At 37.9% G+C, this 24387-nt stretch overlaps 1 protein-coding gene across 1 annotated transcript in view; it reads left to right on the top strand.

Moving 5' to 3' along the window:
* Positions 1–24387, top strand: part of drosha (drosha ribonuclease III) — a 138795-nt gene that overhangs the window by 9407 nt on the left and 105001 nt on the right. The window contains exons 6-16 of the mRNA XM_015038954.1: positions 1060–1220; positions 1730–1810; positions 3025–3111; positions 3195–3281; positions 6020–6091; positions 6324–6405; positions 7807–7881; positions 9289–9458; positions 11386–11510; positions 17156–17255; positions 21947–22054. Of these exons, the coding sequence (XP_014894440.1) occupies positions 1060–1220; positions 1730–1810; positions 3025–3111; positions 3195–3281; positions 6020–6091; positions 6324–6405; positions 7807–7881; positions 9289–9458; positions 11386–11510; positions 17156–17255; positions 21947–22054 (1148 nt within the window). The remainder of the gene's footprint in view (positions 1–1059; positions 1221–1729; positions 1811–3024; positions 3112–3194; positions 3282–6019; positions 6092–6323; positions 6406–7806; positions 7882–9288; positions 9459–11385; positions 11511–17155; positions 17256–21946; positions 22055–24387) is intronic.

Raw genomic sequence — 24387 nt, 5'->3', positions numbered from 1 at the left:
TACCCTGATGCAGAAAGAGGCTGCAAAACAGTTACTTATGAAAAGCTGAAAGTTACATTAAATCAGCGTAACTTTATTTATCTGACGCCTTAAATAGGCCTTTTAACCCCAGTTTTAAACAGAAGAATCTGAAATATAATGCAATAGAATTGCAGATTAGGTGTGTTTATTTGTAACTTTTAGATTGTATGAAGATTTAATCCTGGGTTTAGACGTGTTTATGTGGAGAAAACAGAGCCTTAAAGCGAATTAAAGGAAAGGTTTTTTAATAAGTGGACTTCATCAGATCATGAGCTCAACATGCTTCTGCTGAATAAAATGTAAAAAAATAAACTACTATTGTGTGAAACTTTAAAAGTGTTGAAAATGCCAGTTAATATCCAACTTCCTGTTATCTTTTTGCAAACTAAAATAACTCATTTAAGAGTCACAGTGGAGATACTGTGATTCAGATTTATTCATGTAAAACTTTGATAGTGCATATTAATCATAAACATGCCAGCTTGTAGCTCCAGGCCAGTTTCTGTCTGCTTGTCCCTCTGCAGGTTGATGTTTGCATAAAAACATGAGACTCCTGACATTGGACCAGATTAGTGAATATATGTCCCTGACTGATGCACGTTCTGTAACTTATGTTACTCCACTTCTTCTGTTGGTACTTTTACCTTTTCTGCTGCTACTTCTATTACTTCTGTGTCATCTTCTAATTTTGTTACTTTCACATCTTCTGCTAATTTAATGCCATCCCCTATTTGTATTTTTCTTTTACTTTGCATTCTGCTGCTTCCTCTACTTCTACCTTTTCTCTCACTTCTTTGGCTACTTGCACTTCTACTTTTATTTTTCTACTTCTACATCTTCTGCAGTGATTTCAAGACAATGAATTAAAATTTCTATTTATTTATGTTAAAACATTTTCAGTGCCTGTCATTGAAGATGTTTATAAACATATATACAGTTTACAGAAAGAATATGGAGTGTTTACATGGTGACTCCTCTGATGTCGGTGACCTTTCAGTGACCTTTCGGCGCAGCTTCACCTTTGCCTTTTCGCTGCAGACGACAGCAGCAGTGAGTCGGACTGCGAGTCGGACGGCGACGGCAGCAGCTGCTCCAGCAGCTCCGACTCCGAGGTTTTCGACGTCATCGCTGAGATCAAGAGGAAGAAGGCGCATCCGGACCGTCTTCATGAGGAGCTGTGGTACAACGACCCGGGCCAGGTGAGACCAAACCAGTTGGCGCCCAGTTCAGACCAGTGAGGCTGGGGAGGGTTCCTTTCTTCATTTCTATCCTTCCTCTTTTCTTTCTTCCTTCTCCCTCATTTCTTTCCTCCTTCCATCCTTTTTTCCCTTCCTTCTCGCTCCTTTCCTTCCTTCGTTCTTTAACTTGTCTTTTATTACTAATTCTCCATATTGAAAGTTTCACCACTTCTGAAATATTTGTCATTGATCTATAAATCTACATCTAGAATATGTAGATGTATAGATGAAAAGATCCAGATTCCTTCCGGATCTTTTCCGCTCCTCCCCTCGGTCGGGTCCGTAATCTTCCAGTGGGAGTAAATCCCAGCAGATTAACGGTCCGATCCCGCCGTGTTTCTGTGACGCCATCTTGATTTGTTCCTGAACCTGTGAAAACCTGGGAGCTAAAGGTCGGCAGCCTGCAGCGTTTCCTCCGGTTCTACCTGGCGCCATCATGGATCTCTCTCCTCCTCTCTCTCTCTGTCCAGATGAATGATGGCCCCCTGTGCAAGTGCAGCGCCAAGGCCAGACGAACGGGGATCCGCCACAGCATCTACCCTGGAGAGGAGGTGGGGCACGCTGTGAATAAATCACCCATCGTGACCTTGACGCTGCGCCACAGCACGGCCAAGGGCAGCATCTCACTCATTCCCACACAAAGGCCATTCTCTCACCGACTACAATAAATGTGACTCCATCGCCTGTATAAGAAGATTAAAAAATAGACTCGTCCTTGTGACTCACTGATTATGTTTTCATGAGAAGCTTTAGCCTCTGTTAGCCTCTTCAGTGGAAGAATAAAGCACATTTTAGCCTTGATATCAAACTTTCATGCAGCATGAATTGATAAAAATCATGCATTGATTAATAAATCCTCCAACCTGCAGGAGGTATTTTGGAGTTTTTTAATTTTTTTCAGTCTTGACAAGATTTGTTGCATATTTGCTACTTGACATGGATGTAAAACGTCGGTTCTCTGCAGTGAAAATGCAAAGTTTTTGTTATCAATTGCTTTTAAACGTATTCCAGTTTTATTTTTACACATCCTAAAGAAATCATGTGCAAAACAAGCAAGCTTGATTTAAAAAAAAAAAAGGAAACCTTTTGGCAGACTGAAACGATTAACCGATTATTCAAATAATTGTCAACTATCTAACTATCAATTAGTCATTGACTGGAGTGAAGAGACTCAAAAAAGGCAATTTTCTGAAAAACAACACATTCAGATCAGATATGAGACCAAAACTATATGAAATACACATTTTTCATTAAAAACAGACTTTCACTCTGTAAATGTTTTAGCTAAAACTAAGATTTGCTACTTGACATGAGAATTTCATTTCAGTTCTTTACCAGGTTTTTCTAATGCAGTGAAATCATCAATCATTTGGGAACTTAATTCAGTTTCATTGAGACATCCTGTACAATTCACTGATAAACAAACAAAAGTCCTGTAGGGGTGAAACGATTAATCGATTCTTCAAATAATTATAAACTCGTATAGTAACTGGAATAAAAAAAATACATTTTCTAAAAGAAAACTAAAACCATATTCAGAGGAGTAATTCAGACAAAACTGTACAAAATAAATATATATTTCACATTTAAGATAAAATAAAAACTGTCTGTAAATATACATATTTACCGATTAATCGATTCTTCAAATAATTATAAACTCGTATAGTAATCGATTAATCGTTAACTGGAGTATACACTTTACTGAAATAGCAGTTTTATCTGAAATGCAGTTATTTCCTGGTTGTAATCTTTGTTTTGCTGCCAGCCTGTGAAGCAGTGCCGTCCCATGAACAACAACGCCGGGAAGCTGTTCCACTACAGGATCACGGTGTCTCCCCCCACCAACTTCCTGGTATGATGTCATCAGTGATGTCATTCCTTCGCTCCAGCAGCTCAGATGTTTGACTCCTCCGTTTTGATTCCCTGGTTTTCCAGACTGACCGGCCGACAGTGATAGAGTACGATGACCATGAGTATCTGTTCGAAGGGTTCTCTCTGTTCTCCCACACTCCTCTCACCAACGTAAGTCTGAGGAAACGATTAATCGATTAACACGTCGGTCAGACATGTTTACTGACCAGATTTTATGTTGGGTTTTTTGGTTTTTGCATTAGTTTTCTGGTTGTAATCAGAAGGAGTTGATAGTTTAAAGATGTAACTTCCAATGCCTCCAGCTTTTATGAATTAACTTCATTACAAGTTGTAAGTTTGTGGTTTTTCAGCACTGCAAAAATACAAAATCTTACCAAGTATTTTTTCTAGTGAAAATATCTTAGTTCACCTAAAATAAGAACAAACTAACTTTTCAGCATTAAATAGGAGCTTGTTTTAATTCCTAGTAGATTATTTAACTTATAACATGACATTTTCCCACTTTATTATTGATTGATTTATAATCATTTAATTATTGGTGTAAAATAAAACTGACAGTATTATTGGAAATGTTTTTTATAGCACTGTTTGTTCTACACCATAAATAAACATCAGTAGATTTAAAAATGTGATTAAAAGCAGTTATCATTATATGTGGCATCCTTAAAAAGCTTATTTTAAATGGGAATATTTTTCCAGTATTTGTTGTTTGTAGGTTTTGAGACAAGCAGTCACAGCCATATGTGGAAAAATGAAGTTATAACTAATTTATCATCTTTATTATCACAAAATATTGCAATGAAATTCTAATTTCATATTTTCCACGTTTACTCCAAATGTTTACCTATAAACTCATGCAAACACAAAGACAGTTTTCTTAAATCTCCACTTGGATCTGAGTTTTTGTAAAATAATAATTTTTAATGAAAACATTTGTGTGGATGAAAAGCCATAAAAGATGCATCTGTTTCTCCAGACATGTCAAACACAGCAGATATTTGCTATTAGCTCAAACAACCATTTTAATCATGAGGAATAAACCTGATTTTTGCGCCGTCGTCTCCTTTGACCCTCCTCCAGTTAACGCGCTGAGCGAAGCCTTCCTCGGCTTTCAGCTCCGGTTTCCTCAAACATAACTCCAGAAATCAGCTTCTGGCTGCGGGTCGGCTCCTTTGTAGCCGGGCTGACCTTGCCACCGAGTCGCCGCCGCGCCGTTTGAAGGCCCGTCAGTGGCTGTCGGCTGCTAAAGAGGAACGACTCGATCCGCAGCCGTTTGAACTCAGCCTGGTTTCCGTCTCTTTTTAGAAAACTTAAACTCTGATTTACGGCCACAGATCTACATCTTGTTTTGTTTTTCTACACTGCAAGTATTTCTGTCTAGTTTCTAGAACTAAAACGAGATAAAAGTAACTTAAAAGTAACTTTTCGCCAAGATCTGGAAACTTGTTTTGAGTAAATAATTCCTTAATTTTGATGAAAGAGCTCCAGATCCACAGGTGGATTTTTCATTTATTATCAAACATCTTTCCCATGTTTTAAGTGAATAATAGTTAGTGGAACTATTACTTTTCAGGGATGCAACTAATTATTTTAGTAATCGACTAATTGATTCTTCTGACTATTAAACGATTAATCGCATTAAAATGATTAAGGCAAATTTGACAGACTTTTCAATTACCCACTTAAGCCTTTTTATACAATTTTAAAAATACATTAAAAGATGCAAATGATTTGGTTCCTTTTTAAAACGTTTTAAATAGAAACATTTTATTGCCTAAAATGCAGTGATGTTGCATTTCTTTATTAAATCTGAAGCTAAAATTATACGACCTCAGGAGTTTTGGTTAAAAAAGATTTACAGGCAGAGGTTGCTTTTTATCTTGTACAGTTTTGGCTTTTTTACTTCTCTTAATATGTTGCTTTATTCAGCAAACAACCATTTTAGTGTCTATTTACTCCAGTTAGCAATTAATCGATGACTAAACTGACACATATTTGTCCATCCATATGTTTTAGTTTAGGCTAAAACATATTTACAGAGTCTTAAATGCAAAATGTATATTTATTTGCACAGTTTTGTCTTAATCACTGCAGAGTGTGTTGCTCTTTCAAATTGCCTTTTTTAGAAACTGTTTTCTCCAGTTAACAATCGATTACTAAGCTAACTCATTATCTCAGTACTTGACTAATCACGATTAATCTGATTAATCAGCTCTATTACCTTTTCATCAATATTAAGAAATTAGTGACTTTAAACAAGCTCCTATAATTTCTGGAAAGTTACTTGCAAGCTGGTTTTGTCCTATTTCAAGTGTAGTAAGATATTTGCACTAGTAATTTAGCCCAAAATACTGCCGTATTTTGTGTTTTTTGCAGTGTATCCCACATGTTTGGCTAATGTGATCAATAGCATGAAAGGCCCTGGAGGACGGGGCCCGATCTGAGGCGATAATTTAAGCGGGCCTCGTTAAAAGCCGGAGCGAGGCGGATTAGGAAACCTAAAAGCGCAGCGATATTAGCTCGCCGCTAGTTAGCCGCTGGGACGGGCAGGACTGAGCGCTGCTCCCAGGTTAATCTCTTAAAACGAACCCCTGCGCTCCGACAACAAAGACCGTGTAACTGGGGAGATTAAACACAGAAGAGCTGGCTTATCCGCTGGCTTAATTATCAGATTTCACTTGCTTAATTTCCACGAGTCGGGCCTTTTTAATGCGTCTGCCCGCGTGATTCTCTTTATTTTTTTCCGTTTTCCATACATGCTTCCAGTTTTAAAAAAAGGGGGTTTTAATGAGTTTCCCTTGAAAAGCTGTAACCTCTGCCTATCGCCGTGGTAATGAGACACCGTGTCCTTTTCTTCTCCTTGTCCTCTGCTCCTTTCATCATCACAGATTCCATTGTGCCGAGTGATCCGCTTCAACATAGATTACACCATTCACTTCATAGAGGAGATGACACCGGAGGTCAGTAAGACACCACTTTATCTCGCAGCTCCTTTTCCCCCTTCTTCTTCTTCTTTTTGTTTTTATCTCAAACGGCGGAGTCCAGCGGCTAATCCGTTCCAGGAGGAGGAGGAGAAACCTCCGGGTTTGACCTACAAAAGTTGATCTGATCGATCAGTCAGATGAGCTTTCAGGTGTTCTGTCAGAGTGAACGTTTGATGACTTTTCTCTGGGTTTTCCTCCTCGTTTCCAGAACTACTGCGTCCGAGGTTTGGAGCTGTTCGCCGCCTACTTGTTCCGGGACATTCTGGAGCTTTACGACTGGAACCTGACCGGTACGAAACCAGGAACGATCGGCTTTGACAAGGAACCGTACTGAAAGGAAAACATTCCCACAGTATGATACTGCCACCTCCACACTAGTGCAAATATCTTAGTACATTTGAAGTGGAACAAAACTAACAAGTAACTTTTTCAGCAAGATGTAGGAGTCTCTTTAAGGTAAATACAGTCATTCCTTAATATTGCTAAAAACGTTTCAGTTCCACAGATTATTGGCAGATTATTTCACTTATAATTTATTTCCCATGTTGTAATTGAAATGATCAGAAAAATGGAACTAGTTCTTCTTGCCAATATTAAGGAGTTACTGCCTGAAATCAATTATTATCTTGCTGAAAAGTTACTTCTATGCTTGTTTCTTCTTGTTTCAAGTGAACTAGGATAAAAATATTACCAAGTACTTAGTAATATTTCGTGTTTCTGCAGTGTTCAGTTAAAATAAACTAAAAAACACAAACTTTCCCTGAGATAAAGTACTTTACTGCAAAAGCCCAAAATATTACCAAGTATTTCTGGTCCACAGATCTTATTACACTTGAAACTTAGAAGTAACTTTTCATCAAGGTTTAATAGTTTGTTGATGAAAAAGTACTGGAGTTGAAATGACTAATTGGATGAAACTAGTTTCATAAAGGTGTTTGTTTTAAGTCAATAATTCCTTAATATGGTTGAAAAAACAAGTTCTATCTGCAGATTATTTCACTTATGGCAAAACATCTTGTAATAAATAATCTGCTAGTAGAACTAAAACAAAAACAGAAAAAGCTCCTGTTTGATGCTGAAAAGTTACTTGTAAGTTAGTTTGTCTTATTTCAAGGGTTCTAAGATATTTTCACTAGAAACTAGACCAAAAATACTTGGTAAAATTGTGTTTTTACAGTTTAACAATAGACATGGTGTGTTCATTTGACCCTTTGATTTTATCAGCTTGTGAAACCCAAAAAATAGATTTATTCCAGTTAATTTGTGTTTTTATGAGGTACCAGTTTGATTTCCAAAACTTTATCCCAGAATGAAACTAATCTAATCTTTGATGGTTTTTAAATTTTATGGGTTTTTTTTTTCAACAAATTCAATATTTTGACTAATGTAAAAACAAACCTGAGTATTAGCAAAGCTTTAAAATTTATTCATTAAAGTGAAGTGAAGCAGAGAAAGTGAATCTATTGCATTAATGAAAAACTTAATTATTAAGTTGTTTTTGTTACAAAAACAACAAAGATAATATTCATCCCTTGGCTTTAGAGTTGAAATGTTTGTGAGAAACCATTTGCTGCACAGATTCATGAAACATTTTAGATTGTGTCACCTCATTTCAGATGCAGTCATTTCATTTTATTCATTGAATCTCAGATTATTTGGACTTTTTGAAGCCTGTTTTCTCTCTTTTTCAGGTCCTGACTTTGACTCTGAGTCTTCTGGATGCCAGCGCTTCCATTTCATGCCTCGTTTTGTCAGATTCTTACCGGGTAGGACTCTTTAAAACCTTTACATGACTGAAATACGAAAGCAGCATCTCAGATTCCTCTGCCGTTTGTGCTGCAGTTCTCTTTCCAGCCACCGGGTGGTGCTGCTGCATTGCTGCTGCAGCTGCATTTGTCACAGCGGCTCCTGCCATCAAAAAACAATTCCTCTCCCAGCTCTCCCAATTTGAAGAAGCAGCAGACAGACACTTATCCTGCTCTTTTACAAAAGCACAGCAACGGATAATCTAATGTTTTTTATGTGATCTGTGAGGAGGAACCAGGCTGGTTTCACATTTTTTATACAGTCCAGGTGAAAAGAAATGCACCTGCTCTCGTTTCTGTTGTGTTTCATGAATAATAAACTGTTTTCTGGCTTTAAAATGACATACAGAAGCTCTGCTCGTGCAGACACAAAGTTCTGGGTTTGAATCCCAGCTTGGATTATTTTGCTTGTTGTTCTTGTGTCATTGTGGGTCCAAAAGCAGAATGTTTAGTCCACTGGTCAGACCATTGTTTTGGTCCATCTCAGGGTGGCAAAGCCTAATGATAGTTATTTAAAAGATGCTTGTCTCTAGATCATATTTTGGTTTGGTGGCCCTTCCAAAGTAACAGCTCAGGAAGTTAACAACCTGTTCAGAGAAACTCTGGTCCGCCTACAAACCTCAGTCTCTGTTCGGTTGAAGTGAACTCTGACACTGTTCGAATGCGTATGTGAATGCCAAGTGGACTGGATACCGCTCCAACAGCAGGAAGTGGAGCATTCTGGGTAAATGCCACCAAAAAAAGCCTAAAGCTACCAAGAAAAATGGTTTGTGGTTTTTAGCTAAAGTCAAAGAGAAATTAGATTAAATCTGACGCCACTCCAATTTTGTGAAGAAGGAAGTTGTCACGTCTTCTTCAGAGGTTTTCATGTTGTTTCCTTCAGTAGCTCCTGTTCCAGCGCCCCCACAGGTGAGGAGGGGAACAGGTTTCTCCAGTGGTTTGGTTAGTTGGACCAAACTAATTGATATTAATGAAAGTTTAAAGGTCAACCAGCCCGCCCAACATTACCCAAATTTAACAAAATTGGTGTATTTGTGTGGCATCTCTGGTGCAAAGATTTTTGTTTGTGCCGCTATCATTACCTTTACACTTTCAGTAAGATGTTCAAAACAAAAGCAGCAGAAACCTAAACGATTAGTTGATTAACATTGGTTTTATTATTTTATTTTGTAAACGTGGGGGGGCTGGTTGACCTCTGACCCCTTGGCACTCTTTTGTTAATATCTTTAGAATGATTGCTGCACAAGCGAAAATTTATGCTGCAGAAACGTTTGACCTCGATTTCATTAGATTTGAAGAAGTCACTCGGGTATAAATAACGCATCATATTCACGTTTTATATGATTTTCTGTTGCTGGTTGATCATAGACGGCGGGAAGGAGGTTCTGTCGATGCACCAGGTGCTGCTGTACCTCCTGCGCAGCAGCAAGGCGCTGGTTCCTGAGGAGGAGATCGCAGACATGCTGCAGTGGGAGCAGCTGGACTGGCAGAAATACGCAGAGGAGTGCAAAGGCATGATTGTCACCAACCCCGGCATGGTAAGGACTTCTTCTTCTTCTTCTTCTCTGAACTCTGACCCTGCAGGAAGCAGGTTGTGACATGAAGAACTTCCTCTGTCTTCCTCCACACTCAAAGCTTTTAGTCGGATGACGTTCTTAGCCGGCCTCTGTTTTCGAAGGATGAGCAGTAACTGTGTCCATGTGAGGGTGAAGATGTCAGGATGTGGAAAATATTCACTCCCTCACATGTTTTATTGCTTTTATTGATGCTATAAATCAATCCTGACAGAAGAAAAATTATCTTTTAATATCAAAACAAACCGATTTATACAGTTAAATAAAAACTGAAAACATAAATGATATTATTTGGGTAAATATTCACACCTTCCAAGTCTCAGTAATGCTGCTCATCTGAACATTTTCAGTTTTTCTCCATTTTCTTGTTAAACTGTCAGCTGTGAACATCAAGGATGTAGGTGGATCCATAAATGTGATTTAGCTTCAGAAACCTTTGTTTCCCGCTCCAGTCTGGGTTCTTTTCTAAATCCAGTCCAGGTTCTCTTCTCAGTCCAGTCCAGGTTGGTTTCTAAGTCCGGTCCAGGTTCTCTTCCCAGTCCAATCCAGGTTCTTTTCCTGGTCCGGTCCAGGTTCTTTTACAGCCCAGTCTGGTGCTTTGATTCCAGATGAATCAAATCATCTGCTTTCAGCAACGATGACCTCTGACCCTGGGATGAAACGTTTGGACGATGAGGGAGTCCGGAGGCGAGTCGGTGCCATCCGCTCCCTCTGATTCCCCGAACCGGCCGACAGGCAGCTTGTGATCCGGGTTCTGGCGCAGGACGGGTTGCATGTCATTCGCTCCATCATTCTGTGACGGATCGCCTCGTGGTTTAGATTATTTATATCACTTCCTGCGGCTCGCCGCTGATTGAGCGATGGCTGCCTGGTGGCTAAACATGTTGATGCTGTAACATGATTTTCCTCCTCCCTCTCTCTCCAGAGTTCATACTGGAGCTCGAAACCCTTGAAAATACTTGAAATTCAGTTCGGTGTTTGATATTCAAGCTGCTCAGTTTTGTAATAAAGTGCAATTTAACGTTTGATTCAAACCTTGGATCTGAAAAATGTTATTTAAAGTTGAAACCAGATATTTTCATACACCTAGTTAGGGCTGGAACTAATGCTTATTTTGATAATTGATTAATCTATTGATTATTCTGTCAATTAATAAATTTTTATGACGATTAATCAATTAATCGTATAAAAAAAATGACAGGAGAAATGGGAAACTTTGAAAGTGACTTGATAGATATCAAACTGAAGTGAACTTAATATAAATTTAGCCTGCAACTAATTATTATTTTATTAATTGATTATTCAATCAAATATTTTTGACGATTAATCGATTAATCATATTAAAAAGTTGCACTTTTACCCTCTTAGGTAGTAGAAGTAAGTAACTTTGAAAGACACTTAGTGGATACACACTAAATTATGGCTGCGACTAATGATTGTCAAAATAAAGCGTACTTTATATATATTAGAGCTGCAACTAATAAGTATTTTAGTAATTGATTATTCAGTTGAATATTTGAATGATTAATCGATTTAATCGCATAAAAAGTGCTACATTCTACAGATTTTTCATTTAAAGCTTTTTTTATATACAATATTAGAAATACATTAAAAAACACAAACAAGAACACCTTTAGCTGCCTAAAATTAAATAAAATAGGATCTTTTTAGTAAATTAGCCAGAACCTGTTTACAGAAAGAGGATTTTTAATGCAAAATGTTTATATTGTTTGAACAGTTTTTGCTTAATTACTGCTGTAAATGACGTATTTTTAAGTCCATTTGTGTTGTTTTTATCTCCAAAGTGTGAGAAGTTTGAAAGCGCTCAAAAAGTTCTTGAATTTTTCTGATGGAGACACGAACGCATCGTCTTTCCCTCTGTGTTTTTCAGAAGCCGAGCTCGGTGCGCATCGACCAGCTGGACAGGGAGCAGTTCAACCCAGACGTCATCACCTTCCCCATCATCGTTCACTTCGGCATCCGGCCCGCTCAGCTCAGCTACGCCGGAGACCCTCAGTAAGATCACAGCAGAAACACAAAACGCGGCGCGCCGGTTCCCCGCGGAGTCGAGGACGGCGGCGTTTTCGCATGCGCCGTCACGGGTCCCGGGTTTCCGTGGGGGCGCCGCCGCGCGTCTGGTGAATAGTAATGTAGCATCCGGGGGCTCCGGGCGACAGAACTGTACTCTGTTGCTGCTTAATTAACAGAAGACGAGATGATGTGAGCGTTCTGACAACACACACACACACACACACACACACACACACACACACACACACACACACACACTCACACTGTTTACAGAGGCTAAATTTAAACCTGAGCTGATGTTTGCAAACTTTAATTAAAACTAGACAGATAACAGACACAAACATTAAATTCATCCTCATTTCATCAACTTAGAAATTCAAACTTCAGCTCTTTTTTCTGGATCAGTGTGAAAAAATATTTACAGACTTTAACTCAGTTTCTTTGTCTTCTTTTTTCTTCTTTGTCATTTTTTACTCCCTTCATTCATGTCCTTATTTTACTGACTCAGTTTCTGCTTTTCCTTCATGTCTTCATTGTGTCCTTCTCTTCTGTGTCCCTTCATTCCCTCCTTTTTTCTTTTTATCCATCTTTTGTTCTTCCTCCTTCATGTTCTTACATCGTTTCCTGTTCTTCCTCACCTCTTCATTTATGTTAATCGTCCTTTTTTCCTTTTTTGTCTTTGTTTCATCTTCACTTTGTCTCTCCTCTTCCTCTTACTCTTGTGCTACAGTTCATCCTTCCTTCTTCTTTCTTATTCTTTTTTGCTTTCTTTCTTTTCTCTTTTTTCTTCCTTGCTGATGTCTTTCTTCTTGTCTTCTTTTTCTTAGTTTTTTCTTTTACTTCCTTCTTTTTAGTTTCTTCTGTTCTTTTTTGCTTGCCTTTCTTGATTTCTTCTTTGGTGATTTCTTTCTTTTTTCTGGTCTTTTTTGCTTTTGTGTTCTTTCTTTTACTTCCTTTCTTCTTTTATCTTTCGTCTTTCTTGCTTAGCTTTTCCTTCTAGCTCTGGTGAAGAAGGACTTGCATGTTTATGTTTTCACATACATATAAATATCTAGATGTATATCTGATCTACTCTGCGGTTTAAATCAGACAGATGTACGTTTTACAGAAAACCTGGACTATTAATCTAGTTTTGGATTATTAAGCTTCTCTGATGGCTGTTTATACTTTAACAAACAACGGTGGTGGCTGCATCATGCTCAGGGATCCTCTTCTCTTGAGCATAAAAAATGCAAACTGGCTGATAATTGGGAAATAAAACCTGCTGAGGCAGAAGATAATCAACCCTAACCATACAACCAGATGTGCAAACTGTGTTGGAATGGTCTAGTCAAAGCCCAGGCTTGAATACATTTGAGAATTTGTGGGAAAAGAACGGCCCAAAAAACTAAGAAAGTTGGTTCTACAACCAATTAACCCAGAAACAAATGCACACTGCACTTTTTAGATGTTTATTTATTAAAAATAATGTGAAAATTGTGTATTTTTCTCCTTTCCGTTCACAATTACACCCTAAATTATGTTGGTTTGTAAAGTTAGAAAATGTAGGAAAGGTTAATGGAAGGAAAACCTTTGCTTGCTCTGTAGGATAGAGAGAAAAACAAGAGAATAATAATCTGAAAATTCATTTTCCTAATGCTGCCAGGTTTCTGATCGCAGCTAATGACGCGCGTAGCGGCGATCGTAGCCGCAGACGCATCAGCAGCAACATTTATTAACTTTTCTTCTTCTTCTCCACTCCCCACCCGACGGACACAAAAACTGTGATAATGTCAGAGGTCAGGGAACGTACGCAGAGAAGAAATAAATCAGGATGATGGAAGAGGAGTGAAATCACTGCAGAGAATAAATTAAAAATGACAGAAAAAGGTAAACAGAAGATGAAATCTGCGGCTTCGCTTCAAGCTTCTGTCTGTTTTCCACTCGGGCCTCCATTTCTTTACTTTTTTTTATTTTTCTGACTCCATAAAAGCAGCACATGACACGAGCTGAAAGTGATTCCTGTCACATTCATGCCTGCAGCAGCAGCCGAGTCTTTCCTGAACCGAAGCAGAGAAACTAATCAGCATTCTGCGCTGTGATTGGCCGCTTTGTGTCCTGATGTCGTCTCCAGGCCTCAGTTCGGGACGATTAAATTAAAACCTTTACCTCGTTTCAGATTTACGTTAATATTCTGCAGTTAGGTGATAATTTACAGATGTTTACTGACATTCAGATGAGTTTTACTCTGATTTATGTAAAGAAAACCGTGTAATTCACATCCATTAAAAGCTACTTTAATAAAATTTAAATAAATGTTTATCATTTATATTTTAATGTCAAACTGAACATTTTTTAATTTATGGAATAAATTCAGTCTTAACAAACCAGTTTTTGATGGATTCTACTAATATAAACTAAAGCTAGCAGCTGCTATTCATGTTAAATGCTAATCAAGCTAACAGCTACTTAAGCTAATTAAATGAATAATAAAGCTAGCAGCTATTTGCATCAACAACTAGTTATGCTAACAGTTAGTAGAATGGGCTTTGCTTACTAATCCTCCTTATTGCTTGTCTTTTTTCTTCCTTCCACTAAACTTTCCAGTGATATTCTTGTCTGCTGGACAGCTGTAACAATCTTCCCTATGACTATGTAGGTCAGAGCATGACATTTTTTTGTTAAAATTTTATTCATCAAACTTAACAGAAATGACACCGCTTGCTTCACCGTGTGTCATTAATCTGTTCACATCTCTAATTTAATGAAATGATGGCCGCTGCGCATGTTACACAGGTTGTTGCTAGGTAACCAAAGGCTGAGTGAGTTGCCACCATCAGTTTTCCTTTAGACGTATGTTTTGTTTATGTGGTTATTTTATTGCCTCCTTGTTGCTCGTCTTTATTTCCCTACCACATTTTTTCCTTCCACTAAACTTTCCGTTAATGTTTGCATACATCACTCTGTGAACAGCTAGCTCTTTTAGAAAAGCTTTTTGCTGCTAACGCTGTGGAAGCTGTTGGCGACTAAAGTACTGTAAAGTTAATATGATTATGAAACGCATGCACTGCAAAAACACAGAATTTTGCCAAGTAGATTCTAGATTCTAGTTCAAATATCCTGGTTCACTTAAAAAAAAAAAGAAATCTAACTTATAAGTAACTTTTTCAGCGAAATATGAGCTTGTTTTAAGTCAGCAACTGCTTAATATTGATGGGAAAAAATAGTTCCACTGGCAGATTATTTAACTTAAAACATAACATTTAGTACTTTTTTGTCAATATTAAGAAATTACTTACTTTAAAAAATCGACATGATGCAATAAAAGATGTGCATGTTTATATAAATATCTTGTGAACTGTATAAAGATGGCATTTATTACAAATGAACAAGTATTTTTGTCTAGTTTTTAGTGCAAATGTCTTAGTTCACTTGAAATTAGACAAATTTACAAGTAACTTTTCAGAAACAAATAGGAATCAATAATTATTTCACTTATAATATGGGAGAAATATTATAAGTGAAATGACATTTTGTGTAATATAATTTTTCATTAAATTAATTGACTTAAAACAAGCTTATTTGTTTTGCTGAAACAGTTTCTTGTAAGTTTGTTTTGTTTTATTTCATATTTGCACCTAAAACTGGAGCAAAGTTATTGCTAAGATTTTGTTTTTGCACTTCTACATTTAAAAATTGTTTTTTTTTTAAATCATCTTCAAGCGATAATAGAAATAACTCCACTTTTTTCACCGTGTGTGAATAATCTATGATTCTGTGAGAACGTCAGCTGGACAGGCGGTTTGTTCCTCCCCTCGTCTGCATGGATGTTTTCAGTGACGACATTCATTCGAGCTCGTCTGAGAAGCGTTGGAGAACTTGTGGATAGAGAAGCAGCTAATGAAAGCTTCCCAGAGAGCGGATCCGTGGAAAGGTCAACGCGGCGGGTTGGGGCCCGCCCAGACTGGACCTTCCTCTCATTTCTCTCCCCGTCGCTGTGAGCGGCGGTGAGCCGATAATCGGGGCGGTAAAGCCGCCTCAGTCCCTCGCCTCAGACTCTAATGAAGTCCCTGCTAATAAAGCTCTGAAATTCATCCACTGCTCTCCTTTCTCATCACTCCACACTGAAAAACACAAAAACTTACCAAGAATTGTGTCTAGTTTCAGGTGAGCTTGGTAACTTTGCCACAGTTTTTGTCATTTCATAATTCATTGGTGTGTAAACGTTTGTCATCAGGTGTTCAGATGCTTGATATCTTTGTGTCCTTTTGATAGAAATTTACATTAAAATCTTTATAAAGTCTTATCTCCAGTGTACTAACTTACAAATAACCTTCCAGCAAGAAATAGGAGCTGGACTTATTTATATTTAATATAATATTAATATTAAGGATTTATAATTCCTTAATATTAATTAAAAAAGGTCTTAGTTTCACTGGTAGACTGATGCCGTTATAACATGATATTTATTTCCTGATTTAAAAAATCTGCCATTGAAACAAATTTTTTTCCCGTAAAGTAAAAATGTAACTATTTGTTACTGTATTATGTTTTTATTGTACAAATCACTTTGATCTGCTTGTTGCACTGCAAAAACACACAATGTAGCCAACTAATTTTGGTCTAGTTTAGTGCAAATATATTACAGTTGAAATAAGACAAACTAACTTATAAGTAACTTTTGAACTGGTTGTAAGTAAATAACTCAAGTAAAAATGTTTAAACACTTGGTAGTAATTTTAAAACATGATAAAGTGAAATCATCTGTCAGTGGAACTATTTTGCTAACTAATATTGACTTAAAACAAGTTGCTATTTCTTGCTGAAAAGTTAATTTTAAGTTAGTTTGGTCGAAATAGTGAACTAATATATTTGCTCTAGAACCCAGACCAAAAATCCTTGGTAACATTTTGTGTCTTTGCTTTGTCTAGTATTCACAGTGCACTGCAAAAACATTTTATAAAGTAATCTTGGTTTAGTTTCTTATACATTTGAAATGAGATAAAACTAAGTAACTTTTCAGCAAAGTATAACAGGTTGTTTTTAGTAAACAATTGCTTAATATTGAATTGGCAGATAAATTCATTTATTAGACATTTTTACCGTGTTATAATGAAACTCATTTTCTGCCATTAATATTAAGAAATTGACTTAAAACAAGCTCCTATATTTTACTGAATTGTTACTTTTAAGTTAGTTTTGTCTCATTTCAAGCAGACTGAGCAAATTTACTCAGTAGGATTTTGTGTTTTTGCAGTGCTCTCTGTCCTCAGTAATCATAAGTGAATAATGGCGGCTAAACGAGGAGAAAGTCTGGTGAATGGGAGCAGAACGGCCGCAGTCGGTGCATCAATCAGGGCTCTGATTGAAAAGAGAGCGTGGATGGAGCGAAGGGGGGGTTCATGTCACCTTGCCGATAACGCCCGTCCTCCTTTCACATGCAAATCACAGCAAAGACAATGACATTTATAGAGAAATGAGGCTTGAAACGAATGTTTGAGACGTTTCTTTTATCCGCTTGAACGATTAAACGGAAACAATCGACTCGAACTTCGGAGCTCAACGTCAGCTGATGGCGGCGTTCAGTTATGTTGGAAAAAAGGCAAAGTAAACATGAAAGATGATTAAAAAAAAATGTTTTCTGATTGAAGGTACCAGAAGCTGTGGAAGAGTTATGTGAAACTGCGCCACCTGCTGGCAAACAGCCCAAAGGTCAAGCAGATCGACAAGCAGAAGCTGACGCAGAGAGAGGTGGGTGGAAAGAAAACGGACTGATTTTATGTTCCCAGAACAGTTTCCATTAAGATAAAAAAATATATATATTTTTAATTTTTTTGTTTAAAATCTGCTGCATCATCATTTGAGTTATGAAGCATTTTGTAGCTGCGTCTTTAAATACTAAATGGGTCTCAAAATGCATTTATTTCCACCGAACAGTCATAATACTGATAATATTGCAACCAAGTGATAAAAACTTTAATCTACCAGGGGAACTAATACTTTTTTAATAATTATCAAAGAATTATTGACTTAAATAAACCTCCTATGTTGCTGAAAAGTTACTTTTTAAGTTTAGTTTTGTCTTATTTCAAGTCTGAAAATATTTGCACTACAAACTGGACAATATTTTAGTTCAAAGCAAAACACAGAAGCAAATTGTTACATTTTAACTTGTAATAAAATAAAAAATCTTGTTCCATGGCAGATTATTTCACTTTTAGTGAAATATATTATAAGTGCATCAATCTGCCAGTTGAACTAGAAGTGTTTCATCAAAATTAAGGAGTTTTTGACTTGAGCTTCAATTTTAATAAAACGTTACTTTTTAAGTTTTTATTTCAACTAGAGGTAGAAAAACTAGACAAACTGACTTGGTAAGATTTTGTTTTTTGCAGAAAAACCATTGACTAAAGTTTTCACCTTCTGACTGGATTTTTACATTTTTACCAAACATTTCTATATTATTTTCTTTATTTTTTCTCTCAGAAGGTTTAAAATATGAGGTACTAAACATGTGACTCTTCCCCTGTTTACTTTTTGTTCCGGAGGCCTGGAAGAACCCAACTCCCTGTTCTGCAGAAGTTGTGCGGCTCCATCTGTGCGGCCATTGTTTTAAGTCAGGCATGAAAAATGCGGAGCCCCTTTTTTTTGCTGCATAATTGAGATGAATTTGGAGCTGTGAATAAAACGGCGGTAACTGCCCTCCTGAGCCGGGTGTGAAGGTCAGCCCTCCGCCGGGGGAGCGCGGGCGGAAAAGGTTTGGATTTGGTGAAGTAATGACCATGCAGCCGCAGGGAATCCCTCAGCCGCAGCGCTGCGCGTGTGGCCACGAGAACCGGCTCCTTCCTGCAGATCCGGGCTCCTCCTCCGGATCGTTTGATCCACTCTCAACCAATAACGAGCAGCAACTCTGAGCTCAATTAGTTTGTTTCACAGGTAGGGCCGCAAAGCTCTCCCAGCTAACAGGCCCTGACAATCCCACTGTCAACCTGCGCCGGAGCAATTAGTGAAGCCAAACACATGCACACTCACACCGCAGGTCCATCGGGCTCCACCAGGAGCATTAGCCGTGTCAGCGGCGCTGCCGCTCTGCTGCTTATTTAATGCCTCGGGGAGCACTGTGAGACTAAAGCCTCTGATGGGCATCAGGACACAACCTGTCCGAGGTTTTCACACCAGCTGTGAGACGAGAACCGGCCTTCACACCAAAGCTGCAAACTACCACCCTCTCACATCGTTAAAGGCGGCCTGTTATGCTTCCTTGAGCAGGTTAGGAAGGGTTTATGGGCGATACGAAACATGTTTGTTACGCTTTCTGCACAAAATCCTCCTTAGATATTGAGATTTTAGAGCTGGTTTGGGGCTTCTGGTTACTTTAAATCCATGTAAGCTGCAACCCAACATGAAAATGGCTGAAAATAGATGCGTAATTATACAACTGTACATCTCTGAAAAGCAGAAGTGGAGCCTCCTGCACAACCAACAATAATGCACGCAGCAAGTGGTTTCTAATAGGGCTGGACACTGCAAAAACACAACTTTTACCAAATATTTTTGTACAATTTCTAGATTAAGTATCTCAGTACACTTGAAATAAGACAAAATTAATTTACAAGTAACTTTTTACCAAAATATTCCTTAATATTGATGAAAACGTACTAGTTCAATTGTTAGGTTATTTCACTAATAACAGGACATTTTTCCCATTTTATAAATGAAATATTCTGCCAGTTAACTAGAACTTTTCATCAATTTTAAGGATTTATTTCCTTAAAACAAGTTGACATCTCTTGCTGAAATGTTTTGTCTTATTTCAAGATATTTGCACCAGAAACTAGACCAGGGATACTTAGGGATTTTGTCTTTTTGCATTGTTATCCTTTATTTCCTTACATTTCCTCCAATTTGCAAGCCTGTGATCCCTTGAAGTGTTTTTTATTAACAGTTTTCAAGCTTTCTGGAAAAGTTTGGCTGCTTCTACAATCAATTCATTTCAGTTACTGTCGTTTTTGACACAAAAAACCATTTGAAATTTGACGTTGATGTTCTTGAACATCAGGAGGTCACAACAAAGCTTGTTCTTATTTCTTCAGTTAATCCATAAAAATACCAAATATGACAGTTTAATTGGTGGAAAACTGGTGCTTCAGATGGATTCTCCCAAATGATACCAACATTATTAATAAAATGGTTTGTAATTAAATCTGGGTGTGTTGTTTTAAATAAAAGAGCACACATCCGTCCAGGAAATGTTGCGCTACAAAAACCAATTCTGAAATTCACCAAACATTTCCTTCAAACTTTGAACAATAGAGACGTTGCAAAGTCTTAACTCGAAACTTAAATCTTCCAGGTTTGGATCGCTCACGTTTAAGTCTTCCAGTTAACCTGCCGCGTTTTGACGCAGAAAAGTCAAAAGCCTCGACGGAAAGCGAGGAGAATATGCAACAGATGCGCGCTCTCCTTTCGTCAGCCATTGATTTTCAGGAAGCGTTTGGTGTTTGACCTCAGCCTGATCCGAAATATAAACAGTCCTCTCAGCAGAAGGAGATGACGGCAAAAGTCAAATGTGCCGTGACTTTGACCAGCAGAAACAGAGCGCCTGTACCTCCCTGGTTAATTATTTACTTTTCTTGTTTCCCTCAGTTCTCTGACCCTGCTGAAGGCCCTGCATAATAAACTGTTTACATACGATTCACGCTTCTCTGTGATGACTGCTTTCCATATACAGTGGCTGGCTGGCTGTCCACAGGAGGGTTTGCCGTGTGTGGTGGTGCATGCGCGTGGGCGAGCCAGTTTCTTTTTGATGCACAGTTCAAAGTGGGAAGGCATTATTTATTCATGCCTTTGTTGTTCTTATTTTCTCGGCGAGTCAAAAAATTCCTGGCATTCCATTTTAGGCAGATCACGGCTAACGCGGAGCGAGTCGATGCTGTCTCTGCTGAATGAAACACACGCGTGAGCACACACATTAAGGAGGCGCAGGCTGTCAATACGGCCTCCATCTTGGTTATGTTACATCCAGGACTGCCTTATATCTGACTCAGACATTCTGCTCAGTCTCCTGACATTAAGGTTGGATCTGTGTCCAACCAGCTTTATGAGATCCTGTTTGAGTTTGATTGAATATAAGAGAAACAAGTAGAGGGAAAAAGATTGCTTGAATTCATATTTTGATGAAAATCAGAATCACTTTCACACTGCAAAAATACACAATATTACCAAGTATATGTGTCTAGTTTCAACAGTTAGCCTGCTCATTTTAGTGGTTAGCGGTTAACATTTAGCATTAGTCTAGTAATACTAGCATTAGTATGGCAGCATACTAATGTTGACATAGTAACTTTAGTAGGTTGACAAATAAATACTATCCTAAAAATTAACCTGCTAAGTTTTGTTTTTAAAAAATGTAAAAATTTAGTTTAACATTTAGCATTTTCCTACTAATACTAGCATAAGGAAGTATGTCAACAATAGCATGTGAGGTTGTGCTTTAGCTTGCTAGAATATCAACATTTCAGCATTAACTTAACGTTAGCATTAATTTTAGAATGACATTAGCATTAGCCTGCAAATTTTTGGGGTGGTATGTTAACATCTTGATTTAGCTTGCTGAAGTTAATGTTAGTATTTCAAGATTTACCTTTAGCCTACTAATTTTAATTATACTTTAACATTTACCATTAACCTACTAATACTAGCAATAGTTGGTATGTCAACATTAGCATTAGCCTGCTCATATTTGGAGTAGTATTTTAACACTTTCATTTAGGTTGCTAAAGTTAGTGTTAGTATTTCAATATTTAGCATTAGCTTACTAATTATGGGAGTAGTATGTTAACATTTTGCTTTAGTTTGCTAACGTTTGTGTTGGTATTTTTAGTATTTCACCATTTAGCATTAGCCTCCTAACCCTAGCATTAGTTTTAGCCTGTCAGTGTTAGCATTAGCCTCCTAACCCTAGCATTAGTTTTAGCCTGTCAGTGTTAGCATTAGCCTCCTAACCCTAGCATTAGTTTTAGCCTGTCAGTGTTAGCATTAGCTTGCTAGTGTAGTATGTTGACATTGTGGTTAGTATCTATGGTGGAAAATTAGAACATGATTCTAATTCTTTAGCCTGAGACGCAGATTTCATTGCAAACTGCTTGGATGTTAGAAATGTACTCAAACTGCTTAATGCAGAGCAACAATTTGTGCTCTTGCTAAAACTGTAGAGTTGATGGCAGACGTGTTACATCATGATTAAACCTCAACGTTCTGCCATGTTTGTATCTCGTACCATGTCAGGTTGCAGCATGTTGCATGTGGCAGTCTGTCATGGAAACTGGGGTAAAACAAGAGGCGCCTGCGCGGCGACAGGAGTGTGTTTGTGTGGACGGGGAGTCGTCTCTGGAGGCCGCGTTCCAGCCGATCAATAATTGACTGGCCTGGTTGTTTGGCAGGAAGCTCTTCAGAAGATCCGGCAGAAGAACACGATGCGCCGTGAGGTGACGGTGGAGCTCAGCAGCCAGGGCTTCTGGAAAACCGGCATCCGCTCCGACGTCTGCCAGGTAACATCCAGCAGCAACGCGCTGTCAAACTGTGCAACGTGTAACGCATTAAGGCTCGGATCTCCGAGGAATTCACCTTTTTAAATAAATGATGGGCAATCAAAGCAGACACCTTTTTAAATCATCCTTTAATCAGAACATAGACGTAAAACCTGTGATGATGTCAAAGAATAAAGGCCTCAAAGCTCTGAAGTTGTAACCAGAGTTTGAATTCAGTTTCTGTTCTTAGAATAGTAAAAATCATAAATCGAATGAAAAAGAAATTTGGTGACACATGAAGGCGTTTTGGGACTGAATGAACTATTTCAGTTCCTTTTTTTCTTCAGATAGGAGTCATTTTTAGTTTCCTACCTGTTGGCCTTTGAAATATATCCTTTGTTTTTTAAATTAATTCCCTATTGATTATTGAACATAAAACACTAAAGGTCTGGTAGATGTTGATGAGCAAACCACCAAGTTAAATTAGTCTTTTTATCCACTTTTAAAGGTGTTTATACCCCTTTTGTTTCACACTGTAGACATGATTTATTGTGCTTTTTATTTTATAGATCAAAATTAAATAAAATGTATTCTATCGATGCTGCGTAAAGCATAAAATCTTCTAACTGTAATTACAGCTTCTGTCTTTAGAGGGTTTGTCTCTAAATCATATTTTACATCTAGAGATTTAAAAAATCCCTTTTTTTTCCAAAAGATCTCAAGCTTTAACTATATTAATGAAGAGCGTCTGTGAATGTTTTTAAGGTTTGCCACTAATATCTCATAAGAATATAGGTCTGGACTTTGATTAGGCCATTTTAACTCATAGCATGCCTCCAAACTCAAGTCCTGCTAATTATTTGATTCAGACAAGTTGAAGCAGATAAACTCTAAAACTTTTAAGACTGAATTTTGCAAAGTTGTTCCTCCATTTTTGCCCTGTAGCCACAACATGATGCTGCCACCACCGTGCTAAACAACAGTGCTTCGGGACAAATCAAGGTTATTTGTATTAATTGTGTTTCTATGGTGTAAAGCAACAAGACGGTTCAAAGTGCTTTACGCCATAAAAACTTAATACTGTAGCCAATTATGAAACAAGCAAAAAACATATTTTGTCAAAGAAACTCAAGAAAATAAACATCAAATATGTTGGTCAATGTTCCAGTTATTGCTAATCTAAAGCAAATCTAACCTTTTAGTCTTAAAGGAGCTCAGTGTTTCAGCTGTTTTGCAGATTTCTGGAAGTTTGACTCCTGATAGCTTTGTTTGCAGAAATTAAGCTGAATGGAGTGAGTCTGTATTTATGACATGGAGGAACACGGTGGTGGCAGCATCATGGTGTAGGGACAAACTTGGAAGCCACTTCCTGTCTCAATCATAGTCGGGGAGTAACTAATTACATTTATCCAATTAGATTTACATAAGTAACTTTTTTTTAAGTACTTTTTTTTGTGTTTTGACTACACTGTAGTTTCTACTTTTACTTGATTAAATTTCTGGATTTTCTCCCCACTGAATGAAAAAGAACCAAAAATTCACCAGACACAGACACACACCTGGAGCAGAGGTCGCCTTAACGGAATACTTTCCGTATTTGACCGGTTATTTTTTTTAAACGACGGGAAAATTTAAAGCCCGTTGGTCATTTGACAGATTATAATTAATACTCTTGACTGGTGCACATGTGCACACAGACTTTACGCATCAGAGGCAACTAAAACCACTCAATAAAAGAATCCTTTCTGAGTATCATCTCATGAACACTGAACTAAATGAGTCTTTCTGGTGGCTGGTGGCGTGTTGAGTTATGGACCGGACTCTTTGGAGTGTCTGGTTCAGAAACACATCCCAAAACTCCATTACACAGAACAGAGAAAACTAAATATAATGTAATGTTGAATCCATTTGTAGTCTAAACAGAGGAGCTGGCAGTTTATTTTGAGGAAATAAATAAAGGTGCAGAAGTTAACCAGATCGTAACGAGCGCAGTGCGCTGTGGCTGCACAACCAATGCGGACGCAGCTCCGCCACTGCAAATAATTAAACTGAACTCATCCTGCGGTTTCATCAAATGGAGCTGAAGACGTTACCCTCCAGCACCCAGAGGGAGAGCGGCGCACAGGAGCGCAGCAGACGTAACATCTATCCGTTTTGGGAAAGCGAAACCATGCAAAAAAAAATAAATAAATCCTCGCAAAGGCGCACGTCTGGACCGCATAGGGAAAAAAAGAAAAAAGTTAAATGAATCGGTTTGGATCTGACAGATCCAACTGACTGAACTAGCACAGATTTCTCTGCAGATGCGAACCAGGAGGAATTTGTGAAGCTGTGAGTTCAGACCCCAGCAGGTG

Source organism: Poecilia latipinna, unplaced genomic scaffold, assembly GCF_001443285.1.
Source record: "Poecilia latipinna isolate Pla-1442-1.1 unplaced genomic scaffold, P_latipinna-1.0 Scaffold458, whole genome shotgun sequence".
Taxonomy (NCBI): domain Eukaryota; kingdom Metazoa; phylum Chordata; class Actinopteri; order Cyprinodontiformes; family Poeciliidae; genus Poecilia; species Poecilia latipinna.
The sequence above is the reverse complement of the archived record's forward strand: the minus strand, read 5'-3'. Positions and strand labels throughout refer to the sequence as shown.